The following is a 19,068-nucleotide window of genomic DNA, read 5'->3' as shown; positions in this document are numbered from 1 at the left end:
TTCTGCCCACAAGTTCTCTTTCGGATTCATATACGGGGACATCGCAGGCCACTCCATATGCTCTACACCACAGTCAGCAAGAAAGTTTTGGATCATGCGAGTATGATGAGGCCGTGCATTGTCATCTTGGAAGACAAAGTTTCCTCGAAAGTCTGCACGAGCAAATGGAAGCAATGTTTCTTCCAGAATGGCCCTGTACTTGAACTGGTTCAGGTTTCCATTCAGAACAACCAGGTCAGTTTTGCCCCCTGCATGAAAAGCAGCCCAAACGGTCACCCCACCACCTCCCGCTTGGACTCTTGGCACTATACAATCTTTGTTGTAGGCTTCATGCACTTGTCTACGCACTCGGACGCGGCCATCTTGACGACAGACCAGAAATCTAGACTCGTCACTGAAGATCACGTGATTCCAGTGTCCTGGCTGCCATTGACGGTGTTCTCTGGCCCACTGCAATCGGCGCTGGCGGTGTTGTCTGGTCAGGCGTGGCTTTCTTAGGGGATGCCTGGCACAATAGCCTGCTTGAACCAGTCATTGGTTGACTAGCCTTCTGGATACAGGCACATTTGTCAGTTGCTGCCCCTCAGCCCTAAGCCGATGAGCTGACTTGGTACGGCCATTGCAGACTAACCGGTGCAGCTGGCGATCATCCCTCCTTGTGGTTCTGCGGAGACGTCCTGGCCTCGGTATTGGAGTAGGGACACCCCTCTGAGCATTTGGTTTCAGGATCTTTGACACCTGACCTTGAGTGATGCCATACTGCCGAGCAATAGCATGCTGTTTCATGCCGTAATTTCGTAAAGCCACCGCTCCATGACAAACAGCATTGTCGAGTTGATGGACCATCTCCAGAGGAAGCGGCAATAATGTTTGGAGACGTGCAGCAGTTGTTTTCCACTAATACAGAACGCAACAACCCTTGTATACCCGACTGTGAAGCCAATGATCAAATGCACCTCTCCGTACATTTTGCCACGCCACCTGTGATATAATCCTGTTGTTGACTTCTTGCTGCGACAGACAATCAGTGACATGGTTCTTTTAACAAATAAATCACCAAAGTGTAAAAGAAACTCACCAGATTGATATACTGAGTTAAGAAAGTAAACCCAAGTCAAGAAAAAAAAAATATTCCATATTAAATGCCATATATATATATATATATATATATATATATATATATATATATATATATATATATATATATATATATATATATATATATATATGATCCTTGAAAGTATATATATATATATATATATATATATATATATATATATGATCCTTGAAAGTGTATATATATATATATATATATATATATATATATATATATATATATATATATATATATATAATTAATAATATCCCTGCTTACATATCACTTTCTCAATATTGTGCAACTTTAGAAACCACATTTTATGTGGAACGCAATGAGTGCACATGACTCAATACACATTGGACGAACTGGGAAGCAATAGACGTCTATACACTGTATCAACAACTGCAAAGGGATTAGCCTCAACAAACAATGGTGGATTTCTTGGAAATTTCAGTGGGATTAAATGACAATTAACAGTGCTTTCCAATTTCAAACGAGCTACAAAAGCGAATTCAGCACCGAAACGCCGATGAACGCAACCAAATTGCCCTAATTGTCCAAACAACATAAAGGCCTCACAAATAAACAGAGCTTCGGTGAGATTAAGCAAGCGACTGCAGTGCCGACTTACTCCAAATCGATTCCTTTTACTTTATTTGGAAAGGCTTACGACTGATTCTCAAATCCATTTTTGAAATGCACCCAAAATTGGGAAGAAGTCGAGTTGCTATACTCTGGGAAAAGTGCTGCAAATGAGCAAAGAAAAGTTCAACTTTTATGCAAAAATATCACATTTGCCATTGTAAGAGCGAGTAAAAGTTTTAACATCAACAGTTCATGCTCTTCAAGTGACGGCATCACAATAACACCTTAATAGAGTTAGTGAAACATCATGAGTCCAATGAAATTATTTATAGACTTCAAGTTTGTTGAACATCTCCAAAATGCAAAAATAAATCAAGATTACATTTTCAAGCATGGAATGGAGACCATGGAGAAAAACGCATTTCACGATATCCTCATGGGTCAATTCAAATTGACACGACTCGTTTCAAGACAGAAAACACAACCGAATTTTAAAGAAAAATATAGATTTCGATTAAAAAAAAAATCTTTGAGCAAAATACAGCCATATTACTTTTCCATGGGATCAGTGGTCTCAGGTATATAAAATAAAGATGAATGAGGATCACATAATGATTAGCAACAAACATAAAAGCAAGCCATCCCAAGAGGGTGTACCGCTGTGTCTCATTTCATTATCAATGTGTGTAAAAGAACAAAACAGACGATGTTTAAAAAAAAAAAAAACAGGCCAATTCCTCTCCACTGCATGAAGCATGGTAAATGAATTCTTGCCATCCTTAAAATCACCCCACGAGTATTTTTTTGTTAATTCGACTGTGAAGCTTTCCAAAATGCAGTAAGGGGCTTCTAAAAACAGAGCGTGCGTCTGCCAAAGGCAGGCCACCCCCACTGGCTCAACACCGACACCAAAATAAGCCTCTCCACAGGCAGCCTCCATTGTAATGGACTCGAAAGCCAGGCGGGCGGCCAATTTAATTAGTTTGGAATTAGGGACAAACGAGGCGCTTCCCAACACAATCGGCTGAGCTCCCCCCGCAAGCACCACTGCTCAGCTTAACAAAGGATCAGAGCGGCTGTTTTGACTCATTTGTCTTTTTTTCTCTTTATATCACTCACCTACCCTTTTTCCTAAGCCCCCAACTCACCCCCCCCCCCCTCCAGACTTTCCTAACAATCCCAAGCTATGACATGAGACAATACCCCTACAACACATCAAGTATATCGATTCAAAAAGACAAGAACATTTCAGGTGACTATGGCTTAAACACTGTATCCAAATCTACATTGCAGAATTATTGAGACTGCAAAGAATAAGAGGCATACACATATTACATACGCAAAAGAAACGTATAAAGTTTTCTTTACTTTACCCCCAAACATCTTCTCTCCAAAGTATATCTGAACTCTTAAATACATGGCATCATCATCAAGTCCAATTAACAAAGATATTTACTTGGGATATTGCCCTGTGCTGGCTTGAGAGACAAACCTGACTGAAAGCATCCAACTGAACACCATGATTCAACAAGAAACGCCGAGTCTCCTGCACAATTTGCGTCTCTCCAAGGGCCAAGCGCACTGCAATGCTGCCGTGACTGTCCTGTAGAAAAATAAATCGCAAGAGTCATGTCAATCACAGCCATTATGCCAAGACGTGCTAAATATGCAAGCAAAGAGAGTCCAAACTCAAAGGAACCGTTTCATTTGCTGGAATAAATCAAGTTTAGCAAGAATCAAGTGGTGTTCCACAAAAAAAGGATCCTTTCTAGTGACAAACAAGTGCAAACCTAGTAAAACCAATGCTGTTAAGAGTAATTAACAAACACCACAGTGCAAGGAAGAAAATGGCCATGCATGATGTCGAAGCATTCAAAATTGTTTTACTCCAGTGGAACACACTGAAATTATACTTTTACTACCATGATAATTGGAGCTACACCCAGGATAACCAAATCACTGCTTCATTGAGTTTGCACCAAAACTGATGCAGCTAGTCCCTTAAAAGGGATAAAAGATTTTGAGTGACTAAGCAATTGGCAACCAGCTGCATCAGAATTGGAATTAAACTGAAAGATGTTCCTCCATTTGCATTGTAAAACAATTGCTCAAAGTACCAGAAAATGTCGCATGTTTTCATATGCACAAGAGGAACCGACAAAAGACTGCCGAAAGCAAAAGCAAACAAAACAAAATAAGCTTTAAAAAAGACTTGTATGATACCAAGATCAACAATAACTAGAACAATGTGACTGTCGCCAACATGCCTCCGCATTGTCCCACAACAGGTAGATGCCATCACTTTGCATATGTATGGGTAGGGGATCACATTTGTGAAGTTTCGTGTTGATCGGATAAGGTTCGTTTTTCTATCCAAGATGGCTGCCAAACCACATGACCTATGACATCATCATTTTCAAACTATATGCAACAGTGCTGTTGTAAATTTGTAAAATTTTGCATTTCCCTTCAATCAAATATGGCTGCCAAACCATGTGACCTATAACCACCTTTAGAGGCTATTGTTCCCCGCAAAGCGGGGGATGGCCTTTTTCGAGAACCGTGGTTGTTGTTTTTTGGTCCCCTTTTTTAAGCAATGTTTTACGGCCGGATGCCCTTCCTGACGCCAACCCTTTTTGCCGCCTTTAACGACAAACAGGGAATTACCAGTGAACTGGTACTCAATTAGCCGACCTTGGAAGGATGACAGGCTGAGTCAACCCCCCTGGCGTTAATTCAGCGATCGACCGGGATTCGAACCCAGGATCCTAGGATCCTAAGCCGGCACCCTAGCCGCTAGCCCAACACCAGGGCCCAAATGACCAGGGATGATGACCTATGATGTCATAAATTTAATATTTCAATACAAATGGGTCATGTGCATGCAATTTCAGATTTTTAGGATAAGGAATTCGATTAAAACATTTTGGGCTGGTATACCACTTCACCTATGATATCATTATCATGCTTTTGTTCCCCATTGAGAGTACTTGACAATGTGCCAAGTTTCAAATTTTGCCATTCAGCAGTTTCCGAGAATTTTTTTTTTTTACTTATTTGTTTTTAATCCAAGTGGCTGCCATACCACGTAACGTGTGACATCACAATTATCATAAAAACATCCTGCATGGGTGTCACAGTCACTCCTACCCTGAAAGTTTCGTCTCAATCGGACATACAGTGCATTCAGAAAGTTTTCAGACCCCTTCACTTTTTTCACATTTTGTTATGTTGCAGCCTTATGCTGAAATCGTTTAAATTCATTTTTTCCCTCATCAATCCACACTTAATACCCCATAATGACAAAGAGAAAACAGGATTTTAGAAAGGTTTGCAAATTTATTAAAAAGAAAAAACTGAAATATCACATTTACATAAGTATTCAGACCCTTTGCTATGACACTTGAAATTTAGATCAGTAGTCAGGTTCACTATGTTTTTTCGTTCAAAATCATGGTAGAATAGCAAACCTATACATTTTTGGAAACGTTATTACATGGAAAATCTGAAAATCAATGTTTACATTTGCCAATTCCGACCAATTCGATTCGACCAATTCGACCAATTCGACCAATTGACCAATTCCATTCGACCAATTCGACCATTCGACCAATCGCTTCGATCGACCATTCGACCAATTCGATCGATTCGATTCGATTCGATTCATCGAATTCGATTCGATCGACCATTCGACCAATTTGATTTGCCAATCAATTTGACCGACCTTTGCTTGTGTGGAACGGACTGTGAAAACGATGCGGACTATATTGTCGGATACGACACAGGACAGTGATGACGAACTCTAAATGGCATATTCTGTAATCGTGTATGTTTGATGCCATTGACTGCCCGTGTATATTTTGTCATTGACTGCCTGTGTAGATGTGAAGTTATACTGACTGCATGTGTATATATGATTTTGCTGACTGCCTGTGTATGTTTGGTGATATGAATTATTGTGACACATTTTGATGTTATTAACTGCCTGTACAAAATGATAACATGTATTTGATTATGCAACTTATCGCGAATATAAAGACAGTATTTTGCAATTCAAAACCTTTGATTCGTGTCTTACCATTCCCCATAGCACTAATTTGATACTTTCATTGGATTCCTTGTCCCTGAAAATATAGGTTTAGTATATTTTTTAAAGTTTAGGGTAATTAGAGGCAGAAATAGAACAGAATATGTATTTTACAGTGGCCATTTTGGAAATCCAAAATGGCCGCCATACAGGTATCTCTCCAAATGTAAACATTGATTTTTAGTTTCCTTATGCTATAACCTTTCCAAAAATGTATAGTGTAGTGAAATTATGTTTGCTCGGAATCCAAGGTGAACCCAGGGTGCTCGCTACGGAAGGGGCCGTCTATAAGAGCGGGACAACCGGGGCGTGCGGTCACTTCAGCGGGACTCACTGTGACATTATCCAGTAGTTGAATGGTATGTACGCCCCTCCCCAAATGCCGCGCTGCGCTAACCATGGTTAAATGGAAACTATCTTTGCTGCTCATGAATGCTCTGATTTGATACCTGTATGTATGTATGTATTTTCACAGGATGTATTACCGATCTAAAATGATATTAAACCTACCCAGAGGTCAAGTCGTGTCTGAGCTTGATTTTCACGACACTTAATATCATTTTATTTCGCCGAATGGCTGCCCACCGGATGATCGTGGTGCTGATTCTCGGAGCCGACCCACACGCTGAAGGATCTGCTACGGCGTTTGCTCATTGGCGTTTACACCGCAACCGCTCAGCCGAGCTGAAGCGCCTCTACGTAACGACACGGAGCGCTGTGCACGGCCGGCGTCAACTCTCGCAGCGGAGACAGCCAACCGACTGCATCGATCGATCGCTTCGCGCAGGGGCCATGTCGTAAATTACTTAATCGTAATCCCTCTCCTGTCATCGCTCCTGCACTGCTCGCCTCGGAGAGGAATGCCCAGCGGAGGACCCGTCGAGCTAGCTCCAGCAACGGAGCTCCGACTACTCTCGCTGCCGGCCTGCCTCGAAAGAAGGGACGTCGCAAGCCTTTTTGCGGGACCGCGTCGTCAAAACGCGACCTGCTCTCATGAGACCCGAACGCCAGAGCAGGCGTGGCGGACTCCGGCTCGATGCCTGGAGCACGACGCTACTGGGCAACGTCCTGCGGCTGATACCCCGTCGGAACGACGGACCCGCTTGGAGCCGCCAGCCGACCCGTCCGATCACGGCTCGGAAGCGCTAACGGCTCCGTCCGAGGGATTCATCCTAGATATGCGTGCCTCGGCCCGAGTTGAGATTCCCACGTGAGTGATCACGTCTCCCATGTCGGCCATGCCTCCACACGACCGGCTCTCTCCGACCACTCGCTACTCGGTGGCCCATCTCCTATGCGCTGATCGCGCACTGCTCGTCGGAATCACGCCGTCACGACCGGCTCACTCCGACCACTCGCTACTCGGTGGCCCATCTCCTCTGCGCTGATCGCGCACTGCTCGTCGGAATCACGCCATGTCTCTCTCACGACCGGCTCCACTCCGACCACTCGCTACTCTGTGGCCCATCTCCTCCGCGTGAATCGCGCACTGCTCGTCGGAATCACGCCGTGTCTCTCTCACGACCGGCTCCACTCCGACCACTCGCTACTCTGTGGCCCATCTCCTCCGTGCGAATCGCGCACTGCTCGTCGGAAGCACGCCGGCACGACCGGCTCACTCCGACCACTCGTTACTCGGTGGAACCACCACCTCCTCCACGCGAATCGGGGCCTCCATCCTGATTCTGATCACCTCCTCGCCGCACGTTGCTCCCTTTTGCGGGCCCTACTCGGCGAGGCCCACGACGATCGGCATGGCCCTCGATTCCGTTCGTTGCTCGGAATCACCACCTACGCGAAGCCACACGTGGCACCCATCGCGGCCCTCTCTGCGGCCCAACGCCGGCGATTCCTATCGCTGATCGACGGAACCCCTCTTACGCGCGAGTCACGCGCCGCACCGTCGCTGGATGGAGTCACTACAATGCACGACGCGCCAGTTGCGCGCGCCGCTTCTTCGCTGGATGAACCCCTTTGCTTCCGTTCGTTGCTCGGAATCACCACCTACGCGAAGCCACACGTGGCACCCATCGCGGCCCTCTCTGCGGCCCAACGCCGGCGATTCCTATCGCTGATCGACGGAACCCCTCTTACGCGCGAGTCACGCGCCGCACCGTCGCTGGATGGAGTCACTACAATGCACGACGCGCCAGTTGCGCGCGCCGCTTCTTCGCTGGATGAACCCCTTTGCTTGCGGTTCCTCTCGCGGGCCCCACCGGCGATTCTGATCGCGGCCGGCAATCCCACCTGCATGTGGCTACGTCCCGAGGCCGGCGAACACCGCTGCCCGGAATCGCCTCAATGGAGGCTCGCTTGACACCATGCGAGGACTCGTCGCAGCACGGATGAATTTCTAAGGGCGTCGAGCGGGACCTTCATAGCCTTTCACGGCACTCGGGTTCTGCTTATGATGCTTATGCATCTGTTATGCTTCTGTTATGATGGAAGAACTACCATGTGTAGTTCTTCGTTCGTTCTTCTTCGTTCATCTTCGTCCTTTGTTTACTCGATTTGGTGTTCCCGCTCTCAAACGGCGTTTTCGTTTAACACCTGCGACCGTGTAAACATGCTGTGCATGGAATGTATGTGGACCGAATGCTATCATTCTTTTTCACACACCCCGCGTCCCGCGTTTCACCCTATTAATTTAATTTGATAAGCTGTTGGATTGAGTTAATGTGGTGATGATGTAGAGCAGGCTTGACGGACCGACAGGCCCCACTGCATCCTTCATGCTCAATGCACCTCCAATGAGATGCTACTTCAGGGCGTTATATGTTTTCGCTCCTTAGTCGTGCAGTCTATCGCTGCCCAGCATGCACGCCATCTCGACTCGGCGTGCTCGCCCCTCGACTCGGCGGGCTCACCCGCACTGGAGCAACAGGCCGAGCTCGCCTTTCGGTTTCCCTCGTACGCGGTGCGCCCTAGACATTACTTTCGCCCGTCGGCCGGGTTCGTATCATTGACAATGAAACCCGTCGGCAGGTTCGTATCTGTATACCGATCTCGAGCTCGCTCGAATGCTGCTGCCCAATGGCCGCGAGACTTTAGATTTCGGATTTGATGACGTCATCGACTATATCACGCGTTTGCTTTACAGCGTCGTACTTGCGTGCGTACATTAGCGTCGTACATTAACGTACTTGCGTGCATCCCGCGATCTCATCGGGGATTCGTTTACATTACCCTGTACCTTGGTAAACTACGTACCATTTGTCCTTTACGTAAACGACGTAGACAACGTAACGCGGCGCTACCTCAGGGTCGCGCGCCAGCGCCATTTAGGGAGTACACGGTGACCTCGTGAAATGGTGACATACATTGAGCGTCGCGCCAGACTCCCTTGCCACCTGCGCGCGCATGTAACGGGGGCACCGTACTGCCTGCTCGCCCTTGACGCTGGGCTCGCTGTTTATCGGCCAGAGCTCTTGGCTCGTACATTTCGAGACTGCGAGACGCCTCGTCTGATTCCTTTTTCCCTCAGCCTGACCCAGACTGTGAAGGTCGTCTGTCTTCGGTATGCCGCGCGCTGCTGCATCCTCGGGGGGTGGGGTCGGGTGCCTTACGGGTGCCTTACCAGATGTTTCGGCTACCTCGATAATCTTACGGTTTGTGGATATGTCCATATGACCATGATTCCTAATCTGCAGCGCTTCCTTGGGGTCGCGCTGGTATCACTCATGTGCTCGAGGTTACGTGCGAATACTCCCTACGCACAATGGATAGATCTTCTGGGGTACACCGTGACCCATGGAGCGTCTGCGTCTGCGACCTTTTCTCGACATGGCCCCTCCCTGTGATTGGGCCACCTCGCCCCTTTGTGGGGGCCCGGGTGGGTATTGTTGCTCGCCCGGGTGCCGTCCGGTCTACCGACTCCCACCTCGCCCTTGTGGATGGCGTCCATGGATGCTTTTGTGTCTTTGTGTCTTTGTGCGTGACTTTGAGTCCATGGATGGTCGATCCGAGCCATTCCATGAAGGTGTTGCATGGATGGTTTGGTCGGCCATCCGTGGATGGACAGTCCATCTGGGGAGATGGCTGTCTTTGGGTCTCTGTGCCACTGCGTCCGTGGATGGTCGATCCATCCGCGGTCCGGCTGGATCCGTGCTGGATCCGTGCCATGCAATGATGGCGTTGAATGGATGGATCGGTTGGACATCCGGGGATGGCCAATCCATCCGGGACATCTGACATGACAATCATCTCGACATCTAGACCATCCACCCGGGACAACGCTGGGACAAACATGGTTTGTCCAGCCGAGGCTCTCTCGGTCTGCCGATCTTATCCGATCCTCCGCGCGCGCTGTGCCGCTGGACAGGATTGCCATATGCATCCCGGGGGTTCTGCACGCTTCGCTGGCTTCGGTCGTTTTAGCCATGCCGGTCGTCCAGACAGCCTTCAGAGGCTGCTCGTGTCTCGTGCGATCGCTGCCAACGGTAGATTTGCGTGTGAGTTTGCGTTTTGTAATGCGTATGGACTTTTGGGAGCCAGGGCAGGTACAGACTTACTGTAGTGCTTACTGTAATGACTCACTGTAGCGCCCTCCTGTCAAGTACTCTTACTTACTGTTAAGGGGGCTACTGCTTTATACATCTTCCACGTTTACACATCTTCCACATTGACACACCTTCCTGACATGTTGCCTTGCGACGAATGGACAGTCGCTCTTCGTCAAGGCGCACCTTATGCCATGTGTTGCGTAACGCTAAGGTATACCTTATCCATCTAGCTGCTATGCCGACTACCCCACGGGAAGACTCCTGCTACCCACGGGCTCATCGTCTTCTCCCTGGGATGACCACTGCTTGCTCGGTTCGATATCTTCTTGACTGGGATATCCTCCTCAATCCTGCTATTTCTGGGGATTGATGCTATCCCGGCTTACAGGTTGCAGTAACCCTGCCATCGACATGGATTGACGTGACCATTCGTTTATTGCTGATGCTTGGGCAACCTGCCGAGCGGCAGTATAGTTTTAACGGCGGGGAGAATGTAGTGAAATTATGTTTGCTCGGAATCCAAGGTGAACCCAGGGTGCTCGCTACGGAAGGGGCCGTCTATAAGAGCGGGACAACCGGGGCGTGCGGTCACTTCAGCGGGACTCACTGTGACATTATCCAGTAGTTGAATGGTATGTACGCCCCTCCCCAAATGCCGCGCTGCGCTAACCATGGTTAAATGGAAACTATCTTTGCTGCTCATGAATGCTCTGATTTGATACCTGTATGTATGTATGTATTTTCACAGGATGTATTACCGATCTAAAATGATATTAAACCTACCCAGAGGTCAAGTCGTGTCTGAGCTTGATTTTCACGACATATAGGTTTGCTAATCTACCATGATTTTGAACGAAATATAATTTATTGACATAGTGAACCTGACTACAGGTGCCTCCCATTTCTCTTGATCATCTTTGAGATGATTCTACACCTTGATTGGAGTCCACCTGTGGTAAATTCAAATGATTGGACATGATTTGGAAAGGCACACACCTGTCTATATGAGGTCTCACAGCTGACACTGCATATCAGAGCAAAAACCAAGCCATGAGGTCGAAGGAACTGCATGCAGAGCTCAGAGACAGGATTGTGGCGAGGTACAGATCTGGGGAAGCCTACAAAAAAAATTCTGCTGCATTGAAGGTTCCCAAGAGCACAGTGGCCTCCATAATTCTTAAATGGAAGAAGTTTGGAACAACCATGACTCTTCCTAGAGCTGGTCGCCCGGCCAAACTGAGCAATCGGGGGAGAAGGGCCTTGGTAATAGAGGTGACCAAGAACCCGATGATCACGCTGGTTGAGCTCCAGAGATCCTGTGTGGAGATGGGAGAAACTTCCAGAAGGACAACCATCACTGCAACACTCCACCGATCTGGGCTTTATGGCAGAGTGGCAAGACAGAAGCCTCTCCTCAGTGAATAGACCACACACACTATGCCAGGTGGATCCCTGTTCACCTGAGGGACATGGTTGAACTCCCAATGAAGCACCCAGATGTAGCCAGAGAATTTAGGGCTGGCAACTTCACTGTACAGAAGACGAAGAAGGTGTTCTCTTCGATCCTAATCGAATCGAAATCTTGCAGGGCGGACAACCCGAAAACATAATGCCTCTGGCGACTTTGTCGGCAAGGGCATAAAAAGTACAACAAAACAAATAAGGCCAACTGATTGAGACTCCTCCATGACATTGCACTTTGACATTTAAAAAGGTTTAACAAGTAAAATGGGTGTTAATGCTAATTAATCTAACAGATTGCTGGACAAAACATTTAAAACCTTAATCCAGGTACAAGCAACTGTTGGTGAGATATTAATAGTGCAATATGCGACGTTTCTGTTTAACCTCAAAGTCACTTAAAGTGAGCCCTTAGAAATCGAAATTTCAAAAACAAAGGGAAAAAACCAAATTAGGCTTATTCGGCTCAGTTTTTCATGCTCTTTCCAAAGGTACACCTCTCATTGCCCATTCATTTCCATCCAATTAGGCACCCAAAGTTTGGTTCATGGGAAATAACTTGAGGTCAAACTTCAAGAAGATAAATATTTGACCCCCCCCCCCCCAACCCCCCTCTCCCATCTTTTTTATTTTATGTTTTAAACCCTGAGATTTGAAGGATTTAGATGCATCTCGAGCGGCCATTACAAGGGTTTCTGTGATACTCCCCTCACCTGTCCATATGTGAATCTGAAAGTTTTGATCACTGGATTTGCAAACCTTCAAATCGGTTTATCTTTCTCTTGGTTGAAAAAAATAAACATCTAAAAACACCGGAAAATGAGAGATCTCACAGCTACTCATATTAACCTATATATATATATATACTGCAAGGACACTGCAAGGATATATATATATATACACTACCGGTCAAAAGTTTTAGAACACCTCAATTTTTCCAGTTTTTATTGAAATTTACGCAGTTTAATGTCTCAATGTACTCTGAAATTAAGCATAGAACAAATAAACAATTGGAGATAAAAAATAAATCATAAAATCATTTTGTTTAACAAAATATAATTTAAATTTTTGACTCAGCAAAGTAGCCACATTTTGCAGATATAACCGCCGAACACACTCGTGGCATTCTTTCCACAATGGAAATCAAATATTGTTCGGGAAGTTCTTCCCAACACTGTTGCAGAAGTTCCCACAAATGTGTTGCAATTGTGGGTTGCTTTGCTTTCACCCTTCTGTCCAGTTCATCCCAAACCAGATCGATGGGGTTGAAGTCTGGAGACTGTGCTGGCCATTCCATGATTTGAAGCCTACCGTCTTGTTCTTTTCCTCGAAGGTAGTTTTGACATAGCCTGGAGGTGTGCTTAGGGTCATTATCTTGCTGTAGGATGAACCCCTGACCAACTAGGCATATACCAGAGGCTATTGCATGGCGCTGCAAAATGCTGTGGTAGCCCTTTTGGTTCAGGGTGCCAGTCACTCTGTGCAAGTCGCCGACTCTGGATACAGCAAAAGAGCCCCAGACCATCACGCTTCCTCCTCCATATTTGACAGTTGGTGTCACACACTGAGGAACCATCCTTTCACCGACTCGACGGAATACAAAAACCCTGTGTGATGAACCAAAGATTTCAAATTTTGATTCATCGGTCCATAAGACCTTCTTCCAGTCTTCAGTAGTCCACCGGCGGTGCTTCATGGCCCAGGCAAGCCTCTTTTTCTTATTTTGCCATCTTAGCAATGGCTTTCTTACTGCCACTCGACTTGTCAAACCTGCAGCTCGAAGTCTTCTCTTCACAGTTGAAACTGAGACTTGCTCACTTCGACCAGTGTTAAGCTGTGCTTGAAGCTGTTGTCCTGTGAGCCGCCTATCACGCAAGCTGTTGACTCTCAGAAACGTGTCTTCTGATTCTGTTGTGGCTTTGGGTCTGCCAGACCTCTTCCTGTCAGAGTTTCCTCCAGTTTCCAATATAATACTTCCTGCAGTGCAATATTGCCCAAATACTGCTTCAGAGTGTGTAATAAGTCTGTTCCAATACTGCTTTTATACAGACAGGGGGGTTTGTAACCAAGTAATCAGCAGAGGTTGGGACACCTGTAGGAATTGTGTGCATCAACTTTCAAGGCTTAATTTACTTACATTGCTGCAGAACAGCTGAAAGTTTTTTTTGTTTTTTTTTTGGAAACAAGATCGAGGCTCATGAAAGAGCTAACATTAATCACACAAAAAGTCAAACCGACACATAAAACACAAAAAATAAGTGGAACGGTAGACAAGATGGGGAGAGAGGGGGAAGGACACAAACACAACATTTGAGAGCAGGGACATCGGGAGAAATGTGGGAGGGGGAGGGCTTGGGGGGAGGTGGGAGAGGTATAAAACATATGAACACTGCAAGGACTTCCAGGAAAGAAGTTGAAATTTAAAAAAAAAAGAAAAAAAAGTGTATTTGGGGTGAATTAGCGGGGGTAGAAAAGATCAAGGTTTTGGATGGGGGAAGATGAGAGATGGTGGTGAACAGCTGTTTTAAAGACCTGGAGGGAGGAGTGGGATTGAAGGGAGTGGGGGAGTTTGTTCCAGAGGCAGGAGAAAAGGGGAATGAAAGAGTGAAGGTGAGCAGAGAGCCTAGATTTTGGCAGTTTAACCATAAGAGGGTTGCAGGCAGATCTTGTGCGACCTGAAGGAATATTGGGGGGACAGAGCACAGAGAGAGCTGGGGGAGCAAGGCCGGAGAGGAGTCGGTAGAAGACAGAAAGACCACCAACCTGCCTGCGGTGAGTGAGTGAAAGGCCCTCGGAGTTAACTTCATCGCAGGAGATTCCAATGATTCTGAAAGCTTTGGTTTCAACAGCGTGAAGCCACGCTAGGTGTGAGGCAGGAGCACCAGGCCAGAGGGGGGAACAGTATTCCATTGAGCTGCGGATGAAAGCCTTGTATGTGGCGAGGAGCTCAGGTGTGCCAAGGAAGGACTTCGCACGACGGAGGATGCCCAGTCGGCAACTGGCTTTGGAGGCCAGCTTGGAAATGTGGTTTTCGCAAGAAAGATCATGGCAGATAGTGAGACCCAAAAACTTGAGCGACAGAACTTCTTGGAGAGGATTGTTGAGAAAGGAGATGGGAGGATTTTCCAGTCGGTCCTTTCGGAAAGACATTGTAAGAGTGTGAGATTTGTCAGGATTGAAAGACATGTTCCACTTGTTTGACCAGTCTGTGATTTTGTCCAGGTCTGCAGAGAGTGAGGAGGCTGCAGACTGCCGATCTGAGGGATGAGGAATGGAGCGGCAGATAGTGGAGTCATCAGCAAAGAGATAGAGAGGATTTTCCAGAGAGTCGGAGAGATCATTGATGAAGACCAGAAATAGCACAGGGCCCAGAACACTAACTTGGGGAACTCCAGCCAGTACAGGAAAGGGAGATGAGAGAAATCCATTCAAAACCACACGTTGCCGACGACCAGAGAGGAAGTCCGCAAGCCATGAGTGGAGATTTCCATGGATACCATCGGAGGAGAGTTTGGTGAGCAGAGCTGGGTGCCAGACCGTATCGAAGGCACGTGATATGTCAAGTGAGACAGTTCTGATTTCCTGTTTGGCATTGAGGACCTCCATCCATTGTTGAGACAGCAGAAGCAACATGTCCAGAGTAGAATGACCTGGTCTGAATCCAAATTGATGATCAGAGATCAAGCCATTGGAGAAGAGGAAGGATTTGATATCCGAAGCAATGACGGATTCCATGACTTTGCTGATAATTGGAAGCAGGCTGATTGGTCTGTAGTTGCAAGGATCTGTTTTTGCACCTTTTTGTGTAAAGCGGTAATGTTTGCTGATTTCCAAGATGCTGGCAGATGACCTTGAGCAAAAGAGAGGGCTAAAAGAACAGAGAGAGGGTGAGATAGAGCGGCAGAGCAGGATTTTAGGACCGGTGGGCTGATGCCGTCTTGTCCAGTTGCAGAATCAGAGTCGAGGTTTGACAAAACCTTCTCCACCTTGTCAGGAGAGAAGGACACAGAGTCCAGGAGCAGTTGGGTTCGACTGGGAAAGGTGGGAACAGAGAGAGATGGGTTAGGGACACAAGATTTTGAGGCAAACACAGAGTTGAGGCATTCGGCTTTGTCACGTGCGGTGTCAACTGTGTAGTCATTTGAGGTAAGGGAGGGGATGGAGAGGGAACAAACACCAGAAACAGATTTGACCAGACGCCACCAGGATTTGGAGGAAGGAGACAGGTTTGAGAGATCAATCTTGAGTGTGGAGAGATAGTGCTTCCTGGCACGCCTGAGGGTAGACACACACTTGTTCCGAGCTTGGTGGAAGGAACTGAGATTGCCTTCAGTTGGATTTGTATTCCAAGAAGCAAAGGAAAGTTGATTCAGGGCAACTGCCTCACCACAAGATTCAGTGTACCATGGACGGGAGGAAGGGTAAGACAACTGAAGACGAGATGGGACAAATCTGTGCATGAGAGAGAGCAGTTTGCTTTGGAAGAATTATAGTCAGGTTCACTATGTCAATAAATTATATTTCATTCAAAATCATGGTAGATTAGCAAACCTATACATTTTTGGAAAGGTTATAGCATAAGGAAACTAAAAATCAATGTTTACATTTGGAGAGATACCTGTATGGCGGCCATTTTGGATTTTCAAAATGGCCACTGTAAAATACATATTTTGTTCTATTTCTGCTTCTAATTACCCTAAAAACTTTTTAAAATATACTAAACCTATATTTTCAGGGACAAGGAATCCAATGAAAGTATCAAATTAGTGCTATGGGGAATGGTAAGACACGAATCAAAGGTTTTGAATTGCAAAATACTGTCTTTATATTCGCGATAAGTTGCATAATCAAATACATGTTATCATTTTGTACAGGCAGTTAATAACATCAAAATGTGTCACAATAATTCATATCACCAAACATACACAGGCAGTAAGCAAAATCATATATACACATGCAGTCAGTATAACTTCACATCTACACAGGCAGTCAATGACAAAATATACACAGGCAGTCAATGGCATCAAACATACACGATTACAGAATATGCCATTTAGAGTTCGTCATCACTGTCCTGTGTGTCGTATCCGACAATATAGTCCGCATCGTTTTCACAGTTCATTCCACACAAGCAAAGGTCGGTCAAATTGATTGGCAAATCGAATTGGTCGAATGGTCGATCGAATCGAATTCGATGAATCGAATCGAATCAATCGAAGCGATTGGTCGAATGGTCGAATTGGTCGAATGGAATTGGTCGATTGGTCGAATTGGTCGAATCGAATTGGTCGGAATTGGCAAATGTAAACATTGATTTTCAGATTTTCCATGTAATAACGTTTCCAAAAATGTATAGGTTTGCTAATCTACCATGATTTTGAACGAAAAAAACATAGTGAACCTGACTATTCCCAGGAAGAATTGATGTCAGAGGCAGTGAAGATGGGAGACCAGTCCAGGTGATTGATGGCTGCTTGCAGCCCGTGCCAGTCGGCCTGAGTGAAATGCCAGACTCGTCGGCACTGAGGAGGCTCTCTGAGAATGGCCAGAGAGATGTCCACTTTAACAAGCACAAGATCAGAAGAACGGATTGGAGAAGAAGCAGAGCAGCAGACATTTGCAGGGAAGTTAGTCATAACAAAGTCCAGAAGAGAAGATACTCCATTGACTGAGATCCGGGTCGGGAAATTGACAGATTGTGTCAGTCCCAATGAGTCGCAGAAGTCCTTTGCTGAGGTGCCATGGCTGGTGAGAGACGAACCCACACCCAGCCAGCTGGCATGATGACAGTTGAAATCGCCACATATGAGGAAGAGAGAGTTTGGATGAGTTGATAGAAGTTGGTCCATGTTGTCCATCAGCAAAATGTAAATGAAGTCATCACTGTTTGGAGGACTGTACAGAATACATATGAACAAAAGGTGGGAGCGGAGAGGAAGCCATAGTCAGAGGTACTCCTGGGGGTGGGGTGGAGAGAGGGCAGTGCAAGGAGAGTGAGGAAGAGAGTTTTTGATAAAGATAGCCATCCCACCACCAGGACGAGGCTCAGGTCTATCATACCGGAGGAGGGAGTAACCAGGAAGAGATATTAAGGAATCAGAGACATCTTGAAGGAGGAAAGTTTCTGTTAAGCAGATCAAGTCTGGATTGTCAGAAGCAACCTGAATGGGGAGATCAATCAGGTTTGAGCGAAGGCCCTGGATGGTTGAGGTCCATACCGTTAATGAGGAGAGAGGGGGAGCATCGGGTGCAGGACAGGGGAGGTGAGGGGTAGGGTCAGATGAAGGATGAGAGGGGGAGGTAGGAAGAGCAGTTGATAGTGTGTCAGAGATTACAGAAGAGTTACAAGAAAGGGAAGGATGAGGAGGACGAAAGGTTTGATGGTGATGGGATGAGGCACAGTGAGGGGTTGTTTGAGGGGGGGCAGAGGAAAGTAGAAGGTTGGTGGAGGTGGAGGTATGAGATAAAAGGGAGACGAAGTGGGGAGGAGGCAGCTTTTAGAAGGAGGTGGGAGGAGGGAGAATTTGGGAGGGATGGTTGGGGGGGAGATTTGAAGGGGAGGCGCAAGGGGGAAGTTTAGGAGGGGAAGGGCAAGGGGGGAGATTTGGAGGGGAGGGGCAAGGGGGAGATTTGGAGGGGAGGGGCAAGGGGGGAGTTTAGGAGGGGAGGGGCAAGGGGGGAGATTTGGTGGGGAGGGGCAAGGGGGGAGTTTAGAAAGTGGATGATTAATGAAAGATGAACATTTATAACAAATTGGGTTTGTTGTGATTTTCAAGTTAGCGATCCGTTTAAGAAAGATGGAGGAGGGGTGGAATGAATGAGAATTTAGAGCATGTTGTGAGAAAGAATTATAAGAGATTTAATTTTTTTTTGAAGTGGAATGAGTTGAAGAGGAAATTGAAAAGAACCTTTAATTTAGGAAGAAAAACAGCATGTTGTAATATACCACTGAATAAAACACTGCAGGGGAAAGTTTAAACATATTTAAACAGAACCGTGAAGAACAATCTTATATTCACAAAAATACCAACGGGGAGAGGGAGTCTGGAGGGACAACCACGAGTCACGTGAACAGGGCAAAAGGTGGAAGGCAGGGCGATAATGGGGGCGGGCGGGACAGCGCACATGGACAGAGGAAAAAGCACACGATGAGACAAAAGCACACGAGGAGAAAGGGAAATAAAAGTTTGTTGGTTTTTTTTTGGGGGGGGGGGGGGTGGTTACAACGTAAGATGAAGAGTAGATGTTCGGTGAAGTTTGGGCGAGAAGGGAAAATCAAAAAACCTCGCAAAACAGCGAAGGAAGGAACAAACTTCGATGGGGGAAGCCTGAGG

General features: G+C 46.4%; 1 protein-coding gene across 5 annotated transcripts in view; it reads right to left on the bottom strand.

Moving 5' to 3' along the window:
• Window positions 1–19,068, bottom strand: part of RBM19 (RNA binding motif protein 19) — a 233,193-nt gene that overhangs the window by 156,869 nt on the left and 57,256 nt on the right. For all 5 annotated transcript variants that reach the window (XR_013623829.1, XM_078780149.1, XM_078780152.1 and 2 more), the window contains one exon: window positions 3,177–3,287. Coding sequence is in view for 4 of the 5 variants with exons in the window: in XM_078780149.1 (XP_078636275.1) it covers window positions 3,177–3,287 (111 nt within the window). In the remaining variant the exon portion in view is untranslated. The remainder of the gene's footprint in view (window positions 1–3,176; window positions 3,288–19,068) is intronic.

This window comes from Myxine glutinosa, chromosome 6 (genome assembly GCF_964187855.1).
Source record: "Myxine glutinosa chromosome 6, kmMyxGlut1.1, whole genome shotgun sequence".
Taxonomy (NCBI): Eukaryota; Metazoa; Chordata; class Myxini; order Myxiniformes; family Myxinidae; genus Myxine; species Myxine glutinosa.
This window is presented reverse-complemented; position numbering and strand designations above follow the sequence as displayed.